Genomic DNA, 20,259 nt, shown 5'->3' with positions numbered 1-20,259 from the left:
ACACAGCAATATTCCACCACCAGCATTACATAAATTGATGAGCTGAAACACATCCACTGACCTTCTGCCCCACTGCAGTCAGAAACCACTGAGCCCATCAGCTGGGGCAGCTTCATGCAGCCATCACCAGCCCCAAGCACTTACAATACGTGAGCATCCCCGGAGTGCATCTGTTCAGACAACCTGCAAATGAAATGCACTGTTCAAAGGTTTCAGATGAATGTTCATTTCCTATAATTTAAAACCACTCAGAATAGTTTCCCTCAGAGCTGTTGGTAGTGAAGAAAGAGCCTTATTAATGAAAATGCAGATTTAAAAGGAAATTTCCTTTTACTTGTGAGACAGAGAATACAAAATACCACTCTGGACATGCTGCCCAATCCCAAGTTGAAGGAAGCTCATTACCACAAGGTTCTGTATAACAAAACAACCCCACAAACTTCTTATTGGCATTTATTTTAAAAACCTTCTTCAAAATACTAAGTGATACAAGTCCAAATATGATACAAATTACTGCAAGAAAAGATTCCGGGGGTATTTTGTCTGTGCTTTACTTTCTGGTGGTAAGGAAAACAAAGCATTTAATGGCAGGATTTACAATCCCAGCTCTTTGTTCTTCAGGCAGGATGGGCCTTTGGGTTCCTCATGCTGCACACCTTTATGTTGCCCCTCCCCAGATGGCACATCCCTACTTGAATAGCCCGGCATTAATGACGGGGTTCTGCTCTGGCGTTATTTACATCTTCATCAACTCGAAAACAAAAATCACCAACAGAATGTACAGAAAACTACGATTTCATATTTTACAACTCATGAAAACATAAATAATGGAAGTAGAAAAGACAAGGTTTGAACACAACAGACCACCCTACCGTACCGGTAACTTGCTTTACCTGCTGTGTAGCTGTGAGTTCTGTCTGCATTGCAGCAGTCCCACACACTGCTATTTCCATCTGCCTGTTACCTGGGTCAGAATAACAAGACAAAGCGTTTTACTCTCAGCCCTCCCCTGTTTATAACAGACCAAACCTTTTTCCCAATGGGTTTAAAACTCAGCAGTAAGCTTTGCTGTATTGGAGGCCTGTCAACTACCTCTATTTCAGTTAAGTTTACTGAACAAGGCTTGTTTTCCATTCATTAATTTCAGAAGAAAATGAAGCAGTCGTTCCCATCAGTCGGGCAGTCACAAAGCTGCACACCTTCCCACACATCAGCAGCGTTCTGAACAAGCAGGCAGTGTGGAACTTCTGAAATCAAATGCTTTCTACCTCATTATCTTTAAATGACCTGCTGCATGAGCACATACAGAAGTTATGAAGCCGTCATGCCAGCTATTCTGTCCAGAATAGGATCAAGCTACGCAAAGCCAAAACAGAACCAAAAAAGACAAGATGAAAGATCTGCAGCATCAGGATTTGAGCACGGGAAAAAGCAGTTATATTTTAAGTTTGCACTAAAGGGAGATTTATGAGCCATGTAAGTGATTAGCAAAGAGATTAATTTGATTTAGTGATGCCAAACTCATTAATTTATTAGACCTAGAATATTTTATGCTTTTTTTTTCGTTTGGATTGGTAGTAAGTTTGCTCCAGACAGAAATGAAGCTTAACGAATGGAAACAGCACTGATTATTAAACTGCATCTCTATAGCTGATCTAAAATCTGACCAAAGTAGCAAACAGACGCATCGTGCCCTTGATCCTGCATGAGATTTAATCTCAAAAACACCCAGGTCCAAGAGGCTGCCTCTCACTTCAGTACAAGTGGCATGTTTAGAATACCTGAATATCATTACATGACTAGGCAGGCAAAGAGTGATAAAGTTCAGCAAACTCAAATCACAGTGCTTTCAGAATACGTAGTCATTAGTAATCTTCAGCGAAGGCATCGCTTCATTCACGTTTTGATCTAAACGATGATATTCTACTGTTCTGGAGCACAGCCCATCCCTCCATCTTCGGCTCTGGACCAATAAGAAGATCTGAAAGAAAAAGAAGCCCATTTACATGGTGGTACAGAGAAGCATTTTGGTTTTGATAGCCAGCTTAACAACTGTATTCACACCACAGCACTACTCAGTTATCCTGGCAGCAATATTACTGCTGCTATAAAATACAGCATGGATAGTCAGACATTTTCACAGCATCCTTGCCATCAAGCCACCCGCTGACAAATTCAGTTGCAGTTTGACCAAACACAGCATTCAGCCCATAATTCCTTCAGGACAGATATCTGTGCAGCATCAGTAGCAGTGCATGCACTGTTTATAATCCTGTGCAGGACCAAGATCACCTTCACGCTGCTTTGCTCAGCTCTCATGTCTGGAACTCAGTCATACACACTACCAGTGTTCAACGTGAACTGATCATCAATGCTATCATTTCATTTTCCAATCTAAAAAGCTTGATTCAAATCATTTTCATTATAAAAATGACAGTAATGATCTGTACGTTAGCGGCACAACTAAGCTAAGTGGTCAAAGATTTCATTTTCCAAAAAGCTCAGCTCCTCCTCCAAAACACTTTGGAAGGCGATACAACTTTGTGTTAAATCCTGAAGTCATTTCTCTCAACCCTTCAAAGCACACTTACCTTCCTCTTATTGTGATAGGTGACATAAACAACAGCTACTAAGAAGGCAACTATAACCAGGTGAAAGAAGAAATGGCTGTCCTCTTCTTCTTCCAGCCCTGAGACAGACACATATTTTATCTTCTCATCCAGCGACTTGATCTCCTCATTGTAATTACTGATGGCGTCAGAGTCATCATCTTCTGGCATTTCCAGGAGGTCTGGGTTGTACCTGGAATTCGATGTCATTTCAAAAGTATCGTAATCATCTCCATCCGAATCCAGGATTTCTTTCTCTATGGGTGGTGAACTATTCAGTGCATCTTTCAAATCTGTCAGAAGATCTTCCTCCTCAATTTTAGTATCCTCAGAGGCATCAACATCCACCTGAGGTGCAGGACTAGCAGTCACCACACGAGAAACAGAAGGCATTGAATCCTCTTCAGCTGTGGATGGTTTTCCTATTGTCACAGAACTGATTTTAGCTGTTGTGGGGCTCATCTCATTTTTTGTTGGGGTCACACCCTGCCAGCTGTCTGTCAAATTCTGGGAGCTGCTTAGTGTTTCATTCTCGTTTCCAGAAGAAGTATTTTGAACCACTTCTGTTCTCGCAGCATCTGAGGAAGGGATGAGAAACAGTCAATATTAAGGACAAGGCACTAACTTCAACTATACACAGACATCACTGCAGGGACGGAGAAGAGACAGGAAGGATAGGTTTCATAATGCAAAGCTTATCAAATTTATACACAGAAATACACAATCCTGCTCTTTAGCAACTTCAAGAGAAGCCTTAAGTGAGACAAGAACAATAACCTGAAGTGCTCACTTACTGGATAAGGGTGCCACATTCAGTGTGCTTAATTCTCAGAGCTGAAAAGTCAGAGATGTGTCTTCACTCCCCTGGTAGGTTTGTACTGATCACTTGGTCACCATTTTCCCTACAACCTACAGCTGTTCATCACCAGGAAGATCTGCATCAGGAAGTAACACGCTGCAAACCTGACCTGTTTGCTCTTTTCTATTTATTTCCTTTTGGAATTAAAAAAAAAAAAGTGGCTACTTATAAACTCCCAGATTCAAATCAATGAGGCACCTGAAAAGCGAAGAACACGTTTAGAATTTCAGTAGGCCTCTCAATGGGAGAACCAAGCTTGCCTTGTATTTCTGGCACATCGAACTTTATTTAAATAGAACAAGGAACAAGACTTCCATTAAGTGCTCCCTGCCTCGCCGGGAAGTTACAGATTGTAGAAATGAAGCACTGAGCCAAATGCTTGTGTCAAGTTACTCTCCAATAAAATAGCATTCAGGGGATACTGAACCCTGTCATTCAGGTAACAGATATTTACAGAGGATCAGTTACAACACTTCTTGTTTGTATGGTACCTTTTTCTAGTATGAATTACCCTTTAATCAGCCATAGAACAGAGAAGACTCACTCATCCCACGTGAACCAGACATGATGGTTTCCCTATGCTTAAGCCCCAGATCAGCTGCTCTACCTTTAGAACATTTGGCAGTGCTGAAGAAATGTTTAGTCCAAACCAGAATATCACCATTAACTGTTCAGTTCTCATAGAGCACAAGCTTAAGGAACTCTTATCTACCCCCAGGAATCAAACCAGTTAATTGGACACATGGAGGTAAATGAGGAAAGGCAGCTGCAAGGAAAGTCTCACATTTACAGTTAGCTGGCTTTGAACAGGCAAATCAGTGTTATTAGTTTACTCAATTTAGAACTTCACAGAGACAAGAAAATATACTGGATGCAAATTATTTAGTTGTTGCTATTTGTCTCTCATTCAGAAAAGGAAGGAGAACAGAGACAAATACTCCACTCCAATTTCTGAACCAAGTAATTCTGATGCACATCTCCCTCTCTCTCCAAAAGCTGTTTCCTTCATTAGACTGGGAAATGAAGAGAACAGTTCACAAACATTTCTCATCTCAGTGCTCACTCAGAAGGAAGCAGACAAAGCTTCCTTGTACCTTTCCCATAGGAAGGGCATGTCAGCAACTGCCCAGTAACACCTCCACATCACCAGACTGTGATTCAGAGCCACACAGATACAGTCAGTTAATTCTTTGGAAGGTCGCTTGCATCAAATTAAAATACACAGGCTATTAAGAACCTGATCAGCAAAGCAAGGAACGCCACTTTATTTGCTGCATCTGTTCTGATCACAAACAAGTGAGAATAACTTCCTCTTATTCCTGAAAAACGCTGTCTCTTTAACTGGAGTGGCAGCCTTAGCACTGAAACCAGCACTGATTGATGATACCTACTCAAAACTATTTAGCACTGTAATGGGTGGTTGCATTGCTTGCAGTTACACAACACTGATGACATTAGGCACAGTGTCTGGCCTCCAGAGATGCCTTATCTTCAGAAATAGGTATTAATGTTTAACTGTGGCGACAGACAAACAAGCAAACACTGCTTGTAACAACATCTGACAGGGTTCAAACTCACTTCCAGAGAAATTGACTTTTCAGACAGCAAGGTGACTCCTGGCACTAAAAGCTCTTTGTTTCCTACAGTTTTCTGCTCCCCACCCATCGGGCAGGCAGAGCAGCTGTGGGGACACAGCAGCACTGGGGCAGGACAGGGACCACTTGCAGAGCAGTGCAATTCCATCCTTCAGATGCTCTCCTCACCACCCAAGCAGCAGCCCACCTAAAACAAACAGCAATTCACTGCCTCTGAAACACGTAAAGTTTTGTGGGTTCAACAGACCGAACTAAGCATCAACAGCAGAATAACATTATGAACGCTGCTCCAAAGGTCAAGGCATCAGCCCGAATCATGCAGGTGGGGCAGCGAAGGTTCCATCTCCACGGGTATTTGCTGCTGCCTGATGAAGGTTTCTGGATGCCAACCTGCTGTGAGCTCAGCACAGCCCAGCAGGGCACCGCAGTCACCTCCAAGCTGCAGGGCTGGCAGTGTCACACACAGGCCGTGCTTCTTTACTGCTGCTGTAAGGTGAATTACGGCGTCCTATGGCTGGGAACGTCTCCTGCCCTATTGAGCTCTTTGTATGTGCGGCCCGTTCAGCGTTAATAAATGGCAGGCAGTGCTTTCGGAGCGATGAGGAACAGCGTGGAGAGCAACAGAAGCGGACAGAGCACAGAGCAGAACGTATCACGACACAACGGAGAACACTGAGGAAAGCAAGAAGGGAAGGAGCGCGGGGCGGGCAGTTCGGACGGGACCGGACCGGCTTTTAGGCCGAAACACGATGATAAATAACCAAACCCACAAATGTGCGCCCTCAGTGCCCGCCCCCCCCCGCCGAGCTCACCGCGGGTCTGCACGCCGCGCTCCGCCATGGCCCAGCCGCACAGCAGGAGGACGCACAGCGCGCGACCCGCCGAGCAGCGCACACCGCCGGCGGCCGCCATCTTGCCGGGCGCCATCTTGCCGGGCACTCCCACAGACGTGGCGGCAGCACCGCCCCGGCGCTGGGAGGGCGATGCGCATGCGCAGAAATGAAGGCCTGCTCTCTGGTGTAACCACCGCGCATGCGCTGTGCGGCAAAATGGCGGCGCGCGGGAAGGCGGGAAAGCGGAGAGCCCTGACAGGAATAGGAGTGGCCTTCCCTCAGCTGCGGGATGGCTGCTTGACTTTAATGCCAAAAAGCAAAAGCTTGGAGCCCTGCAGGTCCAAAGAAACACAGCGATGGGCACAGATCATACACAAAGCCAAAGTAAAAAGTGATGTTTCAATGTTTTATTCAAGTTTGGGTTTGGTTGTTTCGTCTCCGGTTTGAGTAGTGTCAGGTACAGCACTTCGGGGTCTATTTCCACACAAAATGGAAGACTCTAAAAATGTACCCATTTAATTGCTAAAAAAAAATAAACAAACAAAATCAAGTGGTAATAAAACAAAAGTCCATTTTCAATTTAGTGACACAATTATGTGATTGCAGGTACAAACACTTCCCTGATTACAGCCCTGTCTTACAAGCCTTCCATTCAGTGCAAGGGAAAGGAACCACAGCACAGGACAAGGAGCATTGGCTGAGTCACATCAAATCCTTCTCGGCAACAGAGTCACACAAACAGACGACCTAAAGCGTTCTGGAGACAGCTGGAGGTGTAAAGGAACCAAACGAGACGAACCATTTGTGAAACACCCATCAGAACATAAAAATTATCCCTTTTTCCAGGCAAGTTTGCACATTCCACAGTGAAATGAGGCCTTCAGAGCATTTTGCATAAGGAATTAACAGTACAACAGTGGTCTGCAACTCTTGACATAACAGTTCTTGTATCACGCTAACATATCCCTTGTGCAGTCAATATGTTAGTATAGGTAATAATACCTTCCCTGTTTGCTATCATGCGGCAGCTGACGGATAAGATGGGCAATAACAACCCAAAACAGGAAAAAAAATAAAAGCCTGGAATCTGGATTTCTTAGAATGCTTTTTGTCTCCATTTCTGAAACATTTTAAAGCTTAGCTGTCTTTAACCAGGACTAGCAGGACTGATACTTAGCATTACTTGCATCCCAGACATACAACATTGAAAGGTACACTATATTCTGAAGGTAGCTATGCTGTATTCTCAAATTAACGATTGTAGAATCTCTCTTTATGCTTCAAATTCCAATCCTAGACCAAGTTTGTGACCACCTGCATTGACATTCTTGCCATCCAACAAAGCTGACAACGTCAGCTTGATACCTGCAGAGAGAAGCAAGAGAGAAGACAGTGATTAACACTTGGAATGAGCCTTATGTTCAGTAACTGCAGTGTCTGCATTGCTGCTGTAATGGACTGAGTGGCTGCATTCATGTCATTTGGCAGCTAGCCATGTAAACGTCTGGACTTTATCAGGCTGTCAGCAAGTATTAAATCTTTCTGAATTCTCAAAGTCAGGATAAAACAAACCAGGTAGATTTTACTTTTTGTCATACATGTCAGTTGAGTTCATTGCCTTTGGCCTACAGATGAATCTAATTTTAGACTCAGGTATGATGAAAATCTGGGACCTTGACTCTTATTCACCCTCTTTAAAACACTGGGATGAAAAGCCCTGAGCCACACCTGATGCAGTAATCAACCTGCATGGTATTGTGGCAGCAGATCTTTTAGACTACATTAAAACCAACTGGGCAGCTGTAAGACTGCCCTCTTCCTGAACCAGCAGGCCTTGGGAACATCACATTTTCATGCAAAGAAACTCAGTGACATGACTTGGTGTTAAGAGAAGAGAACCTAATGGACAGTGGTTGGTGGTCTAGCAATTCTGATCCCAACAGACATCCCAAACTAACAGAGCAGTCTGTGGTGAAGTTCACCACTGGGTTGCCACACAGAACAGCAGTGTTACGAAACCAACCACGTACTGTTGCAAAAAGCCTCTCTGATATTTCAAGACTGAAATACTATTTGTGTATTTCTGGATTTCTTCTGCACAGACTTACCTGGCTTTAAAATCTGAGTGTATCCCAGCCCGATCAGACTGGAGTTGTTCACTTTAGCCTGGATGGAGAAAAACAACACACGTAAATCATCTGTTATCTTCCTTCAGAACCCTACTCACTTGGAAATCATGTATTGCCTTTTAAATGCATAAATAACAGATCACACACACAAAAATAATCTACAGTTCACTGAAACTTAACTGCAGAATCAATATACCTATAGTCCACATCCACAGTCACTGAAACTGTGCTATAGTTGACCATGTTTGTAATTTTTGTCCAAAATATGGACTGGAAATTTCTCCAAGCAGTGCCCAATAAATACAATAAACCATTCTGTATCAGTTTTGAGGGAAATCCAATAACTGTGCTCCCGTGTGGCCAAAAGGGAGACCAGCAGAAGCATGTGCCAATGGAATAGGCAACAGAATTGGCACATAGCAGCGAACTGCCTCCAAAGGACTTTACTCATTGATGTAAAGTTGCTTCACGTTCCTATTACAAGAAACTGGTTATTCAAATGCTTATAAATGTATGGCACTCACAGAAAAAGACGCATCTGGGTCAATCTGATACTTGGCTGCTATTCCAAAGCGAGTGTTGCTGTTACCAGCTGTCCAAGCAAGATTCACAGCAGTTTCCAGTTTATCATTCACCTTCTGGTAAATGGAGCCTCCAAATTCTGTTCCATCATTCCTGGAAGGCACACAGCAGTGCAGGTTTGAACTGTATCCCAAAGCAATTGCCTTTTGCTTTTCTTTTTCTTCAGTTCGATCTCTATTTGCACAACATGCAACCACCCCACCCACCATACGTGGTGTAGGGAGCCTGCTTTGGCAGGGGGGTTGGACTCAATGATCTCTAGAGGTCCCTTCCAACCACTACAATTCTGTGATTCTGTGATTTTAAAAGGCCACTTTTACCTCTTAGGCACAGCGCTGGTTCACAACAGTTGCACAGTGACAGCCTATTTCAAAGCTGAAGCCATAGCAGCAGCTTTTTAAACTGTCAGAGCAATTCTTCCTGAAAAAGGCTACAATACTTTCTTCAGATAAGACTGAAGCTCACACATAACTTCATGTGCTTGGCTCTCAAGAAAAGGAGGAATTAAAAAGGACTGAGGAGAGCTGGTTACACAGGCAGATTTTGTGCAAGGTTCCCATACAGCTCTGTCTTGACCTGCAACATTAGTGAGGGGCGGTCTGAGCTAAGCTCCAAAAGAAAGGAAAACCATATTTAGAACTAGAGATTATCCAGCCCTGCCTCCCTTTAGTGATCATGTATTATTACATTAGGTTAAAGTTATTTTAAATAAGTAAATAAATCGAAGCTCCCTTTAATTCTAGTCATAATAATGACACTTTTCATACATAGATCAAAAACATGACCCCTCTATGGAAATGCAGATATTAAGGCACCATTAAGGAAAGCAACTTGCTCAGGCCCCTGGCTGCCCTGTGAAGCAGGCAGAACAGAAGGTGATGCTTCCAGCCCCACCTAGTTCATTCATCAGGCATGCCACAGCACCCTTTGATACACCAAACTGCCTAGATATAATGACCCTGCACGCCAGTCATGCAAATTCCAAATACAACAGTTTCCTGGATTTTATGTGCTTCAAAGTTGAAACATGCCATAAGCCCCCAGCTAAGCCATTAATAGCGATAATTAACATTGCTGTTCATATCACGCATTTACATTTTTGCCCATCAGTTGTTAGAGTACGAATACTAAACAAGCAAACAAGGCGCCCTCTTGAAGATCATCCATCATCCACTCATAGTAACAATGACCACATAACAGACCCTCAGGGACCCAAGGAACAGCAGCAGGGGCTCAGAGCCCGCTGTAATGCTCTGATGTTATTTCCTGCTGTCGCTTTAATCAGGAGTAATAGTAACGACTGCATTTTATAGCAAAAGCCAATCGTACAATGTTTGGAACTACTACAGCATGACAAAGTTGAAAGCCATTATGCCTGAAGGAATAGCTCGTAACTGCTGAGCAGAGGGGGACCCCTTGTATCGGTCCGATGGAAGTTTCCTGCCCACATTTCTGTGCTTTGGCAGTCCTTCAAACACTGCCTGGGCTATGAAGGTTCATTTGTTCTGTAAAGCAACTTCCTAAACCAGATCTCTGCGAAACAGCGTGAGACAGAACAGAAAGCCTTTGAAGCAGCAGCTCCGGGAAAGCAGAACGGTTGTTCAGCCCTGAAATGGGAACAGCCTGCAACAGCTCTGCTACATGCAAAAATGCAGTTAGCCAACGGAGTGGTAGAGGGTGTGGAGCAGAGATTGCTTCATCTTAATTAAAAACAAAGCAAAAAAAGCCTGTCTTACTGCAGACATGAACTGCTTTTTTTAAGAGGAACAGGAGGCACAAAAATCAAGTTTTCGAGGAATTTAATCCTGGTTTCTCTCTGCACAAACATTTGGAAAACACTAACGTTTGTGTATTGAGATCATTATGAGCTGCAGTACTAAGGCAAACTTTTCAGTCATATCCCTTCCAATCTTGAAGCTAAACCACTCCGTATCTGTCCCACTGGATCCCCTCTGTCTGTTACTGCCATCTGATTAAACTCCTCCTTCTACAGATCAAACCAGCACAGTTAATTCAATTGTTACGTGTGCAAAAGGGAAGCATTGCTTTGACTTCAACATTCACAGACAATATTTTTGAAACCCTCTTGTTTCCTGATTTCACAAAGAGGCTGCAGCAATCGCTGTGTGTCTGACGGATGGACTATGGATGCACCCACACACACGTGGAAAGCTAATGCAACTGTAAAACTCTGCTCGCCATCCCAAGTGAAGAAGCAACATCAGAGCCACCTCCCCCTCTATTCAAGTTTTGAAACTCTGCCCCATCACTGTTTTGGAAGCATCAAAATGCTCTTAAATTCATTTTAATGCCCACCACCCTCCAATACTTACACGTTAGTGTGAAGCTGGAACTCATCAGTCTTATAGCCGACAGCAAAATTGCTCTGGGTTACTCTCGACTTTGCTGTCTCAAAAGTCATTTGGTAACCTGCCAACCAGCCCTCGTAGCCAAGCACCAGGGCTCCACGTATCGAAGGACCGGCGATATCAAAATCCATGTCGCAGCCCAGGTTGATGTGTTCCCTTTTGTATCCTGTCTTAATCTTAGCACTCTTTTTCCTAAAGCAAAGAGAAAGAATCTCACATCCTTGAACTGGCACTCTCAGGTGGCAATTCAATCAAATCAGTTACTTTAACTCTGTGTAACAGATTTTGAAGACAAAGTATCCGTGTTTGCAGAGTCAAATGATACATCGCCTTCTTAAATTCCAGAGTTGTGAGACTTTCATTCACCTACAAAGAAGTGCACGCAATCACATGCAGTGCGGTGCTTTTCTAAGCCCTTCTGAGCTGCATCCTGCTGAGCAACAGCACAGTGTGCCAGATTTGAAGTGACAAAAGCCAATCCTCACCACAGTCTGATTTCTCAGTAGTTTAGGAGTGACAAGGGAATAACAGAAACCAACAGTTTACAGGTTTGCCAACGACCAAAGCAGTTCACCTTTCGTCCCAGACAAACAGCTTTTAGGCAATCCTGGTTACTGCGTAACTTCATTTACTCTGCCAGACAACAGCAAAACACTTTTTTGCCTCCAGCTTCCCAGGGGAAGGTCTGAGCTGCTAAGGAAGCAGGTGCTGCAGCCCCCTTTCCTCCCTATGATGCATTACAGCACTGCGTGCTTACAGCAGTAACAAAGGCTAATTGCAGAAACAAACTTTCTCAAGTCACTTCCTTCTTTTGCCCTTCCTGACCTCTTGGCCAGGATCATTTACCAAATCATTTACTGAAATCCTACCAGAAAAGTAAGGCTGATAGGAAATTTCTAATCAACTGCCCACTTCAGCCAGCAGAAAGAGTCCCCATGATCTGCAAAACATGCTGTATCAGACCTGCATAGAGATTGCTCTCTATTATTATTATTTCTAACTCAGGAATTTATGACGAGCAGGAGTCCCGGAAATGCCAGCATTAACCTGCCTGCAATTACTGCAGAAGCTGAGAAATGATTATTAACAAAAACTGGAGACTATTCTGCTTGACAAATGCAAAAATATGCGGTTAATTCAGAGTAAAGAATGGGCAGCAAGCAGTTGGCAGCGGGGAACGTGACATTTCAGGCAGGATGAAGCCTCCATTGGGACTAGAAGCACTGCAGCACGCTGCTCTGAGCAGCTCAGAGCGGAGCATTTTGGCTCAGTGGCAACACTGATTGCAAAAAGATAATCAAGAGGGGACAGAAAATAAACCAGCATACAGCCCTACAGCTGCTGCTTAATCCCTCTGGCCCACATAACCGTGACATCCAATCGCAGGGTGCAGCACCACGGCACTGTGCGGCCAGCAGGAACTCAAGATGACAAATTCAGCTTGGGAAAAGAGCCCAATTACTGTGCCGACCTATTAGAGCCACAGCCAACTGGCTTGTGGAGCTTGTTAAGCTTTGCATTACAGCTGATTTGTCTGGCATTTTTATTCAGGCAGGAACGAAGTGCTCATTTTCTGACATGGCCAGAAGTAAAGCAGAAACAAAACATTTCCTTCTGATTCTGGCCATAATTTCCAAGTTAGTGCATTTCAAAGTTCGGTTTAGAGAGCAATTGTTCATTTTAAGAGTGAAGTCAAACAGACACGATTTCATTGTGCATAGGCAGAGCATTAAATGTCTCGATGTCTTTGGACAACAGAAGGAGTAAGGAAGACAGTATTTTGGGAAACTAAAACAGAACCAGAAAAAGCTTTTTTGTGTGCATGTGTGTCTCTCTGAAGCTTACTGACATCTTACCCAGTGTTAGGTGAGAAGGAGGAGTCAAAAGTCAGCTTCAGGCCACGTGCAAGCTGAACAGAAAAGAAATTCACTGGTTGGATTTCTAGTCAGACACTGTCACAAGTGAATCTGGAAGCTGCATGTTTGAAGCCCAGAGTTACCTGGTCTTCAAGAGTGATCTCAGTTCCCAGCGTGTTGTCAGTGTTCCACTTCTCTGTGAACATCAGCCCATATTCCACCCATCGGTATTTGGTTTCCAAGCTCCCACTGACTTTGCTTGTTTCCGAGTTTGCTGAACCTGAGCTTGTAAATTCCTGAAGAGGAAAAAGAAAATGATATGTATCACTCTGTTGCTTGTACTCATGTGATGACTGATCTTCATAGAATTATTATTTGTTGTAATTTGGGACAATAAGATCTGCATCTTTCTCAAAGGTGCTCAGAAGAACACACAGCACATCCCTGCAGAGCCTGCTCCAAATCCTGCGCAGAGCTGCACCATAAAGGCATGGCAGCCTGCAGGGCTATAGTATAACTGAAAGCTGATATGGGGAGATCAAGGAAGACACACTTCTATTTTTAAAAAGGAATACAGGGCAGACATAGGAACACTGCCGTGTTTGGGATTTCAGTCCCTGCCCACACTTACCAGTCCATTCTCAGATTTTGTTTTCAAATCTAGTTTTATTAACCCAAAACCTAGAAGATGAAAGAAAACATGAATTATATATAGGTTAATTTGAAAAGCACGCCTGATTTACTCCTCAAAGCTCCTTTCTAAATCTGCTGCCAACTATTAAAACAAAATAAAACATAACAAAAAGCACAACACGGGTGCTGAATCCCAAGTTGTAAAGCAGCAGCTTACACAGCTCACACTGCCTTCAGACAGCACTGCCTGCAGTGATCCTGCTGCCCTGCCACAGCACCAGGAGCAGCCTAGGTAAGAATGCCTTCATTCATAGTGAGCAGCAGCTTTTTCCCTAGGAAATTACTGACATCAATAGTCCTATTCACGATGGATGGAAGCAGCCAAAATACAACACTCTGTTTGCTTTCAAAGCAGACAACAGACCTACGGGGAACACGAAGATCTTTGTGCCAGCAAGAATAAGTCACCTCCCTTTGCAGGCAGCCATGGCAATGTGAAGGTAGGATATGGGAACCCTTGGATTCTAATGGAAATTAGTGGAATATTTATCAGAGAAAAGTAACAAAATCGTAACAGTTTCAAGAATCAGAGAAAGGTGAAACTTAATTTGGCTTTATTTACCATATCCTTTGGTGAACACATCTCTGGCAGACTTGCCCAGATCAGCATAAGCAGGTGGAACAGCCATTTTCTGGGGGGGAAGGAAAAAAAGAGGGCACAGTTACTATGTTCAGAAAGCTGTTTATTTAATTTGATTAAGCAAAAAGCAATTAAACCAAATTCCTCAGTTTCAGATGGTTTTATTTTCTATCTAAACCCATCAATTAAGTACAGGCTGAAGAAAGCAGCTACAGCAAATGCTGAGGTTTGAGTTTGTCCTTTTGCTATGTGATAAACACGCATTTACCACTGAGGATGAGAAACACTAAACACTACAGAACAAATACATTAAAAAGAACCCCCAAAACCCACATAAGTTGCCCATGCCTTTCCAAAGGGTTACCAGCTGTGCCCTTATCACTAGAACCACATGAATGAATAACTTTTTAATCAACTTCTAGGAAACATTTCTCCCATTTCTTGCAACCGATCTATGCATTCTGATGCAAGGAATTAGAACCCCAAGGTCATCTGCTCAGCGAATGTAACCAGCACAGACATCCAGCAGCTGCAGCTCCCACCCGTCCCTAACTGACAGCAGCAAATGGCTAACATTGATGTTAGCAAACTCAACAAACGGGCATCCTTCACCTTCCATTTTCTTTGACTCCAGAATTGCTGTGAACAGATACAATTTCTCTTTAGCCATTGACCTGGAGGTGCTTTTCTAGGGAAAAAACAAACTTGTTGAGAAGAACGAGGACTGAATGGATGCTACACGTGATCCTGAGAGGAACAAACCATCCAAACCCATATTCATTTGTTCTAGGGATGCAAAGTGAAGTGATAAGATGTCCACCTCCTGCCTTTTTATGCAAGACTTCATTTTATAAATGTGAAGATGAACCACACATGTAGAGCTGGCTCTCACTGCAGCACAGCTCCAGCCAACCTAAGCAGCAAGCTCTTCCCTTCAGCCACAAGCAGAGCAGCCGGCTGTGAGCACCAGGGACGCAGCCTTGCCACAGCCTGCAGCCTCTTTGGGCAGGTACCACCCCACGAGCTGCAGATAGGCATTCCTTTGGGCAGCTGCTTGGCCCAACAAGCCGTTGCCTGTTGAAGCAGGATATTGCTATTGCATAAGCGAGGAATCCCTATCCTGGAGGGAACAAACTGGATCTGGTGGCTGAATCAAAGCCAACGATGTTCACAGAACGCACTGAAAGCAAAGTGCACGCTGCAGTGCAGCTTCAGCTGGGGACATTACCTGCGTGGAATCACAGAATCATTAAGGTTGGAAAGGACTTCCAAGGTGACTGAGTCCAACCCCACCCCACTGTGTCCCCCAGTGCCACATCCCCACAGCTCTGGAACACCACCAGGGTTGGGGACTCCCACCTCCCAACCCCCAGCCAGCTGTGCCACTGCATCACTGATCTTTGGATCACATCAGGCCTAAATGTCTCCATTTCTTACAGAATTGTGAATGCTGGGATTTAAAGTTTGCAAGCACTGCTCTCTACAGGACAAACCATCTCAACAGCGGATCAGGTGTGATTCTGGAAACACAAAACCATCCTTTAGAAATCCACCAATGAACAAACCAAGTACTTAAAAACATCTCTGAGGAGATCCTCTGCTCCTCAACTGAGGTCCCCAAGAGCACAGCACCACGAGCTGGAGATCACAGCCTGGGGCAGAGCTCAGTGGAATTAATAGGGCCCCCAGCACAGGATATGGAGGGATGGGTCACTAAGGCTGAGGAATGCATCTTCCCAGCCAGAGCAGCCCGGTCTCAGGAGAACCCTCTGATGGGTATTTCCATTTAGCATCATCAAAAATTCAGAATGCTACAATCTCTCCATTGGACAATCAGACCACACTGCTCCTCCAGCTGCACATTGGCATCTATCAGACATATTTTACCAGCAGCCCCTTTGAGTCACTCCATAAAAATCAAACTATTTCCTCGAAAATTGGAAGCCTTGTGAGTTTGGGTTGGGCTGAGCAGAGCGTTTGTATTTGCCAGGTGGACAGGCCAGGTCAGGCTGCAGCACAGACAGGGCTGCCACGGGACAGCAGGAGATGCTGAGATCTCCACTTAGGCAATTACTATAATTAAGGGACAATACTGGAAGCCAAATCCCTGTTGTAAGGCAAATCAGGTAAAACACACAGAACAAGGTGCTTGCAATTGCGAGTGTGGGAAAGGTGATGAAATATGCACGTGCTGGTTAACTCTGCTGTTGTCATCATCAGCAAGAAGAAAAATAATTATTTCTGTTTGCATGGGCTAATCAAAGCCTCTTGTTTAACAGATGGAAAACAAAACTGATTACATCCTGTGTGAGTGCAGGTTGGAAGACAAGCATGCTTAGCGGGGATTCAAACTCTTAAAGGATCAAGGCATGGCCGTGGCCAAGTGCCCTTGCTTTTCACCAGTAGGATCTCAGCACATTAACTCAGATTAGGGTAGGAGTGAAATGAAATCATTGCTCTCATCCTTCTCCAATTGTGCAAGCATCTCAGAGTGACCACATATACCAGCTCCAGCACAAAGCAGACCAGGGAGGTCACGTACTACATGTTTAAGTAGTAAAATATTTCCATGTTCTTGAATGGGTAACACTGCCATGCGAGTCGTGACTGAGGCACCCACAGCCCCAGCCAAGATTTCTCTGAACACAAGGCAGCCCAGCAGAAGGCACTGAAATATTTCCCAGTGTCACAGATGGCAGTTTCACTCTGCAGGGTGGGTCTGGGGATGAAAGCAAACTTGGCCCCAGCAGACAGCAAAAGCCATCAGGGAGTCCTTTGTAAATGTGAGTCTGTCTCTGTGATGGGTTACTCTCTTACTTGATGCTTCCCTACACAGACTGATCAACTACATGACACTTAAACGAGGGGAGGAGCTCTCAAAAAAAATTAAGAATATAACCAATGGATGATTAAGCTTCCAACAGGACAATGGGAGTCTATCAGATTTGAGGTTAAGAAAACAAAAAGGCTGGATTTAATGTTACTCTAGTCACATTTTTCCTAATAAACTTGAACCTGCGCAGCATTCCTTGACTGATACCCACAGGTCTAAATGCTTCTGCTCCCTGTGCCCGTGAGGATGAGCACTACAGCTCTGGTGCACAGCAGATGCCAAGGGACGCATCTCTATGATACATGGGCTGGGAGGAACCGCATCAGGCTGTGACACCAACCAATGCTGGTATCACCACGTGAGGATCTTCCGCCTCAAGACCAAAAAAAACCTGATACACTTCCTATTCAGCTCCTTTATGGAAAGAAAAACTATTCCTTGGTATGAAGTAGCTCTTAAGCACATTTCTGGGCTCGCAGATATGCAGCCATTTATTTCCCCTTGTGGTTTATCTGCAATAGCCCACAGCGCTCAATGTGTGGGCACAGCCCCCTGCCCTGCCAGGTGCTGCACTCACTGCTGTGCCCAGCACTGCCTGTGCAGTTTGGTTTTCCCCACTCACATCTCAAGGCCATTTGAGCCCTGGTGGCAGCGTGCTCAGAGTCCCAGTTCTGCAGAGACGTGAAAATAAATGAAGCCACAAATCACCAGGTAGTGCCATGGGGTCACACACCACGTCAGGCACAGATATGAGCTTTAGGAGATGCCTGAAGTTTGTAAATGCTCTGCATTATGGAACAGAGCACACGATAAGATTCTCTGCCCCAACGTGTGCTGTGCCATCACACATCCACAGAGCTGCATGGCTCAAGATTTACAGCCCTGCAGTCTGCAGTTTCATTCATGCAGGTAATAGTGAAAATGTGCAGCGTCCTTGTGATGATCTACAGCACCTGCAGGACCACAGCCTTCCCACTGCAGCTCTGCTTTCAAACTACATGCACCATAGAGCAGATTTCATCTTTAAGGATGGATTGATGCCATGGATCTGTAGCACAACAAACACTGGAGCAGAAGGGAAATAAACAGCTTAAAAGCAAACGTAAATACTGTGATTTAGCCTGAACTAATATTTACAGAATTAAAGAAAGAAAGAGTCTGCTCTTAATTGCACGGGTATAAATTATGAGCAGTGTTGTACCAAACCCCCTAATTAAGCGATCACACATAAATATCAATTTAACAGAGCTGGGGATGCCGCAGCCTGTTGTAGCTGCTGTTTGCATTAGAAGTGCAAGGAGGAAGAAGTGCACATGCCGTGCATTGAATTAAGAAATGACAGTAACTCTCGGCTCCTTCCAGCCGCCTGCAGACCAGGAAAGGAGCAGCGCTGCTGTCACTCCCAGCAGTTCAGGGCTCTCCGTGCACCCAAGGGGGCTCAGCTCAAACGTGCTCAGGGACACATCCCTTGTGCCCGGCCCCTCTGCAGCAATGCCTCACATCCACCAATAGGGGTGACTCATTGAAACAACACCTCCCCTCCCAGCACGTTTTGACACCTTGCTCCTCCAGCACCAAAGAAGAGCAATATGGGTTCTCTCTCCCTGCAGCACACATAGGTGAGGAGCTCCCTGACTGCATCCCATGGGGACATCACTCCTGCTGCCAGGGCAACCCCATTAATGCCCCACATCCCCATTGATGCCCCACATGTCATCACAGTCCCAAACAGGCTGGAATAAAGGGTGCAGGCTGTGGATATGTGTATGCCTTCCACAGAGCATTCTGGGTGTGGGGATTATAGTAGGTTGCCTTCATAAGGCCTTTTTGGAAGGAACTCTGAGCAGATCACACTGATTAAATTCCCTGAGGCAGACGAATCACAGAATCATTAAAGTTGAAAAGATCATCCAAGACCATTAAATCCAACCCCAGCCCCACTGCGCCCATTGATGTGTCCCCAGGTGCCACGTCCCCACATTCTGGAGCAGCTCTGCGGATGGCGACCCCCGCTCCCTGCGCAGCCCATGCCTGTCCATCACCGATGGAAATCGCTCCTGATATCCAACCCGAACCCTCGAGCATCCCCTGCACTGAGCAGAAACCTCCAAGTGCTCCTGACCCCCATCACAGCGCGGTGTCAGCATCGCCACGAACATTCCCCACAATATTCCGCGGCGTGCACGGCTCGGGCAGGATGAGTCAGCTCTGCTTCGCGTTCTGACGTTTTTCTCTCTTTTTCCTTTTTTTTAAACCAAACCCCCCATGTCGGACGGTCTCCATCACCCTCCAGCAGCTGTTGTACCCAGCGAGGCTGTGACGATGCACAATGGAGGCAGCTCCCACCGCAGCCGCCCAGAGCTCCCAGTGCAAACCCGACTCGTGCACGTTTCCAGACGGCCATTTCCCCCCACCGCGAGAACTGAACTTGAAGAATAAACGCAAGTGAAACCAACCAGCGAAGGGCCGCGGCTCGGCCGCTCTGAGCTTCCGAGGTGACCCGAGGCCACCGCGCTGCCCCCCCGCGTCCCCACGCAGCCGGAGCGGGGCAGTGCAGGTGCCGGGCGCGGCCGCCGACCTTCGCTCGGCGCAGGGGCAGCGCAGCGCCGGGAGCCCCGCGGCTCACACCGCCCCCAGCCGCGGCTCCCGACCCGGGGGGCTCCGTCACGCCCGGCCTCAGCTGTCACGGCCCCGGCGCCGCGCCGTGATTTCGTAACCGGGTGCCGAACATTACGTAAGAAAACAGTTATTCCCGATGTGACGCGGCTCGGAGGGCAAAAAGAACAACTGCCACGAGCCGCCGCCAGCTGCCACCCGGCGCCGGCCGCCCCCCCCCGCACCACGGTGACCCGGCGCTCCGGACCCCCCTGGCCCTACCTGGCCCCGCCGCGGCGGCAGCACCGCGCTGCGCTCCCGCTCCCGGCGCCGCCTCGGGCTCCTGCGGCCCCCCCGGTCCCCGTCCCTGTTCCGGCCCCGGCCCGGCGCCTCCCCGGGCTCTGCGGTGGCGGCTGCGTGACGGCGGGCGGGGACGGCAGGGAGGGGACAGACGGCGGGGGCGGGAAGGGGCGGGCTCTGCCGCCGCACCGGGTGCCGGGAGCCCTCCCCGGGACTCAGCGGCACCGAACGGCCCCGGTTAGATCAGGGCTCAGCACCCCTAAAGCACCTGCGTGGCGCGGCGCTCAGCCCCGGCTGGAAGCTGCGTTGGGTTGGAATTGCCGTTCCCGCAGGTGGCCGGGCGGGCTGTGAGTCAGCAGGCGGCGAATAGCGCGGGGCACGGCCCGGCCGCGGGGCGTGGAGATGCTCCGGTGAACGAGGGCGTTG

At 46.3% G+C, this 20,259-nt stretch overlaps 2 protein-coding genes across 7 annotated transcripts; both read right to left on the bottom strand.

Moving 5' to 3' along the window:
* Window positions 1–437: 437 nt before the first annotated feature.
* CUNH5orf15 (chromosome unknown C5orf15 homolog) lies at window positions 438–6,002 on the bottom strand. 3 transcript variants are annotated; one of them, XM_015875805.2, is made up of 3 exons: window positions 5,876–6,002; window positions 2,592–3,187; window positions 438–1,981 (listed from the first exon to the last, which is right to left on the bottom strand). In XM_015875805.2, the coding sequence occupies exons 1-3, from the start codon at window positions 5,988–5,990 to the stop codon at window positions 1,850–1,852; spliced, it is 843 nt and encodes a 280-aa protein (XP_015731291.1). In that variant the 5' UTR covers window positions 5,991–6,002; the 3' UTR covers window positions 438–1,849. The 3 variants fall into 3 exon arrangements, with proteins under 3 accessions (XP_015731291.1, XP_085388262.1, XP_085388261.1); XM_085532136.1 differs by lacking the exon at window positions 5,876–6,002 and adding an exon at window positions 5,047–5,250; XM_085532135.1 differs by lacking the exon at window positions 5,876–6,002 and adding an exon at window positions 3,404–3,822.
* Window positions 6,003–6,288: 286 nt separating this feature from the next.
* Window positions 6,289–20,240, bottom strand: VDAC1 (voltage dependent anion channel 1). Of its 4 annotated transcripts, none has more exons than XM_085532132.1 (9): window positions 20,102–20,240; window positions 14,088–14,157; window positions 13,464–13,513; window positions 12,976–13,128; window positions 12,833–12,885; window positions 10,941–11,168; window positions 8,550–8,700; window positions 8,005–8,062; window positions 6,289–7,261 (listed from the first exon to the last, which is right to left on the bottom strand). In XM_085532132.1, the coding sequence occupies exons 2-9, from the start codon at window positions 14,152–14,154 to the stop codon at window positions 7,170–7,172; spliced, it is 852 nt and encodes a 283-aa protein (XP_085388258.1). In that variant the 5' UTR covers window positions 14,155–14,157; window positions 20,102–20,240; the 3' UTR covers window positions 6,289–7,169. The 4 variants fall into 4 exon arrangements, with proteins under 4 accessions (XP_085388258.1, XP_015731288.1, XP_015731290.1 ...); XM_015875802.3 differs by lacking the exon at window positions 20,102–20,240 and adding an exon at window positions 19,816–19,880; XM_015875804.3 differs by lacking the exon at window positions 20,102–20,240 and adding an exon at window positions 19,395–19,528.
* Window positions 20,241–20,259: the final 19 nt, after the last annotated feature.

This window comes from Coturnix japonica, unplaced genomic scaffold (assembly GCF_054131305.1).
Source record: "Coturnix japonica strain WE unplaced genomic scaffold, WE-NBRP24 Scf048, whole genome shotgun sequence".
In the NCBI taxonomy this organism is placed as follows: Eukaryota; Metazoa; Chordata; class Aves; order Galliformes; family Phasianidae; genus Coturnix; species Coturnix japonica.
The sequence above is the reverse complement of the archived record's forward strand: the minus strand, read 5'-3'. Positions and strand labels throughout refer to the sequence as shown.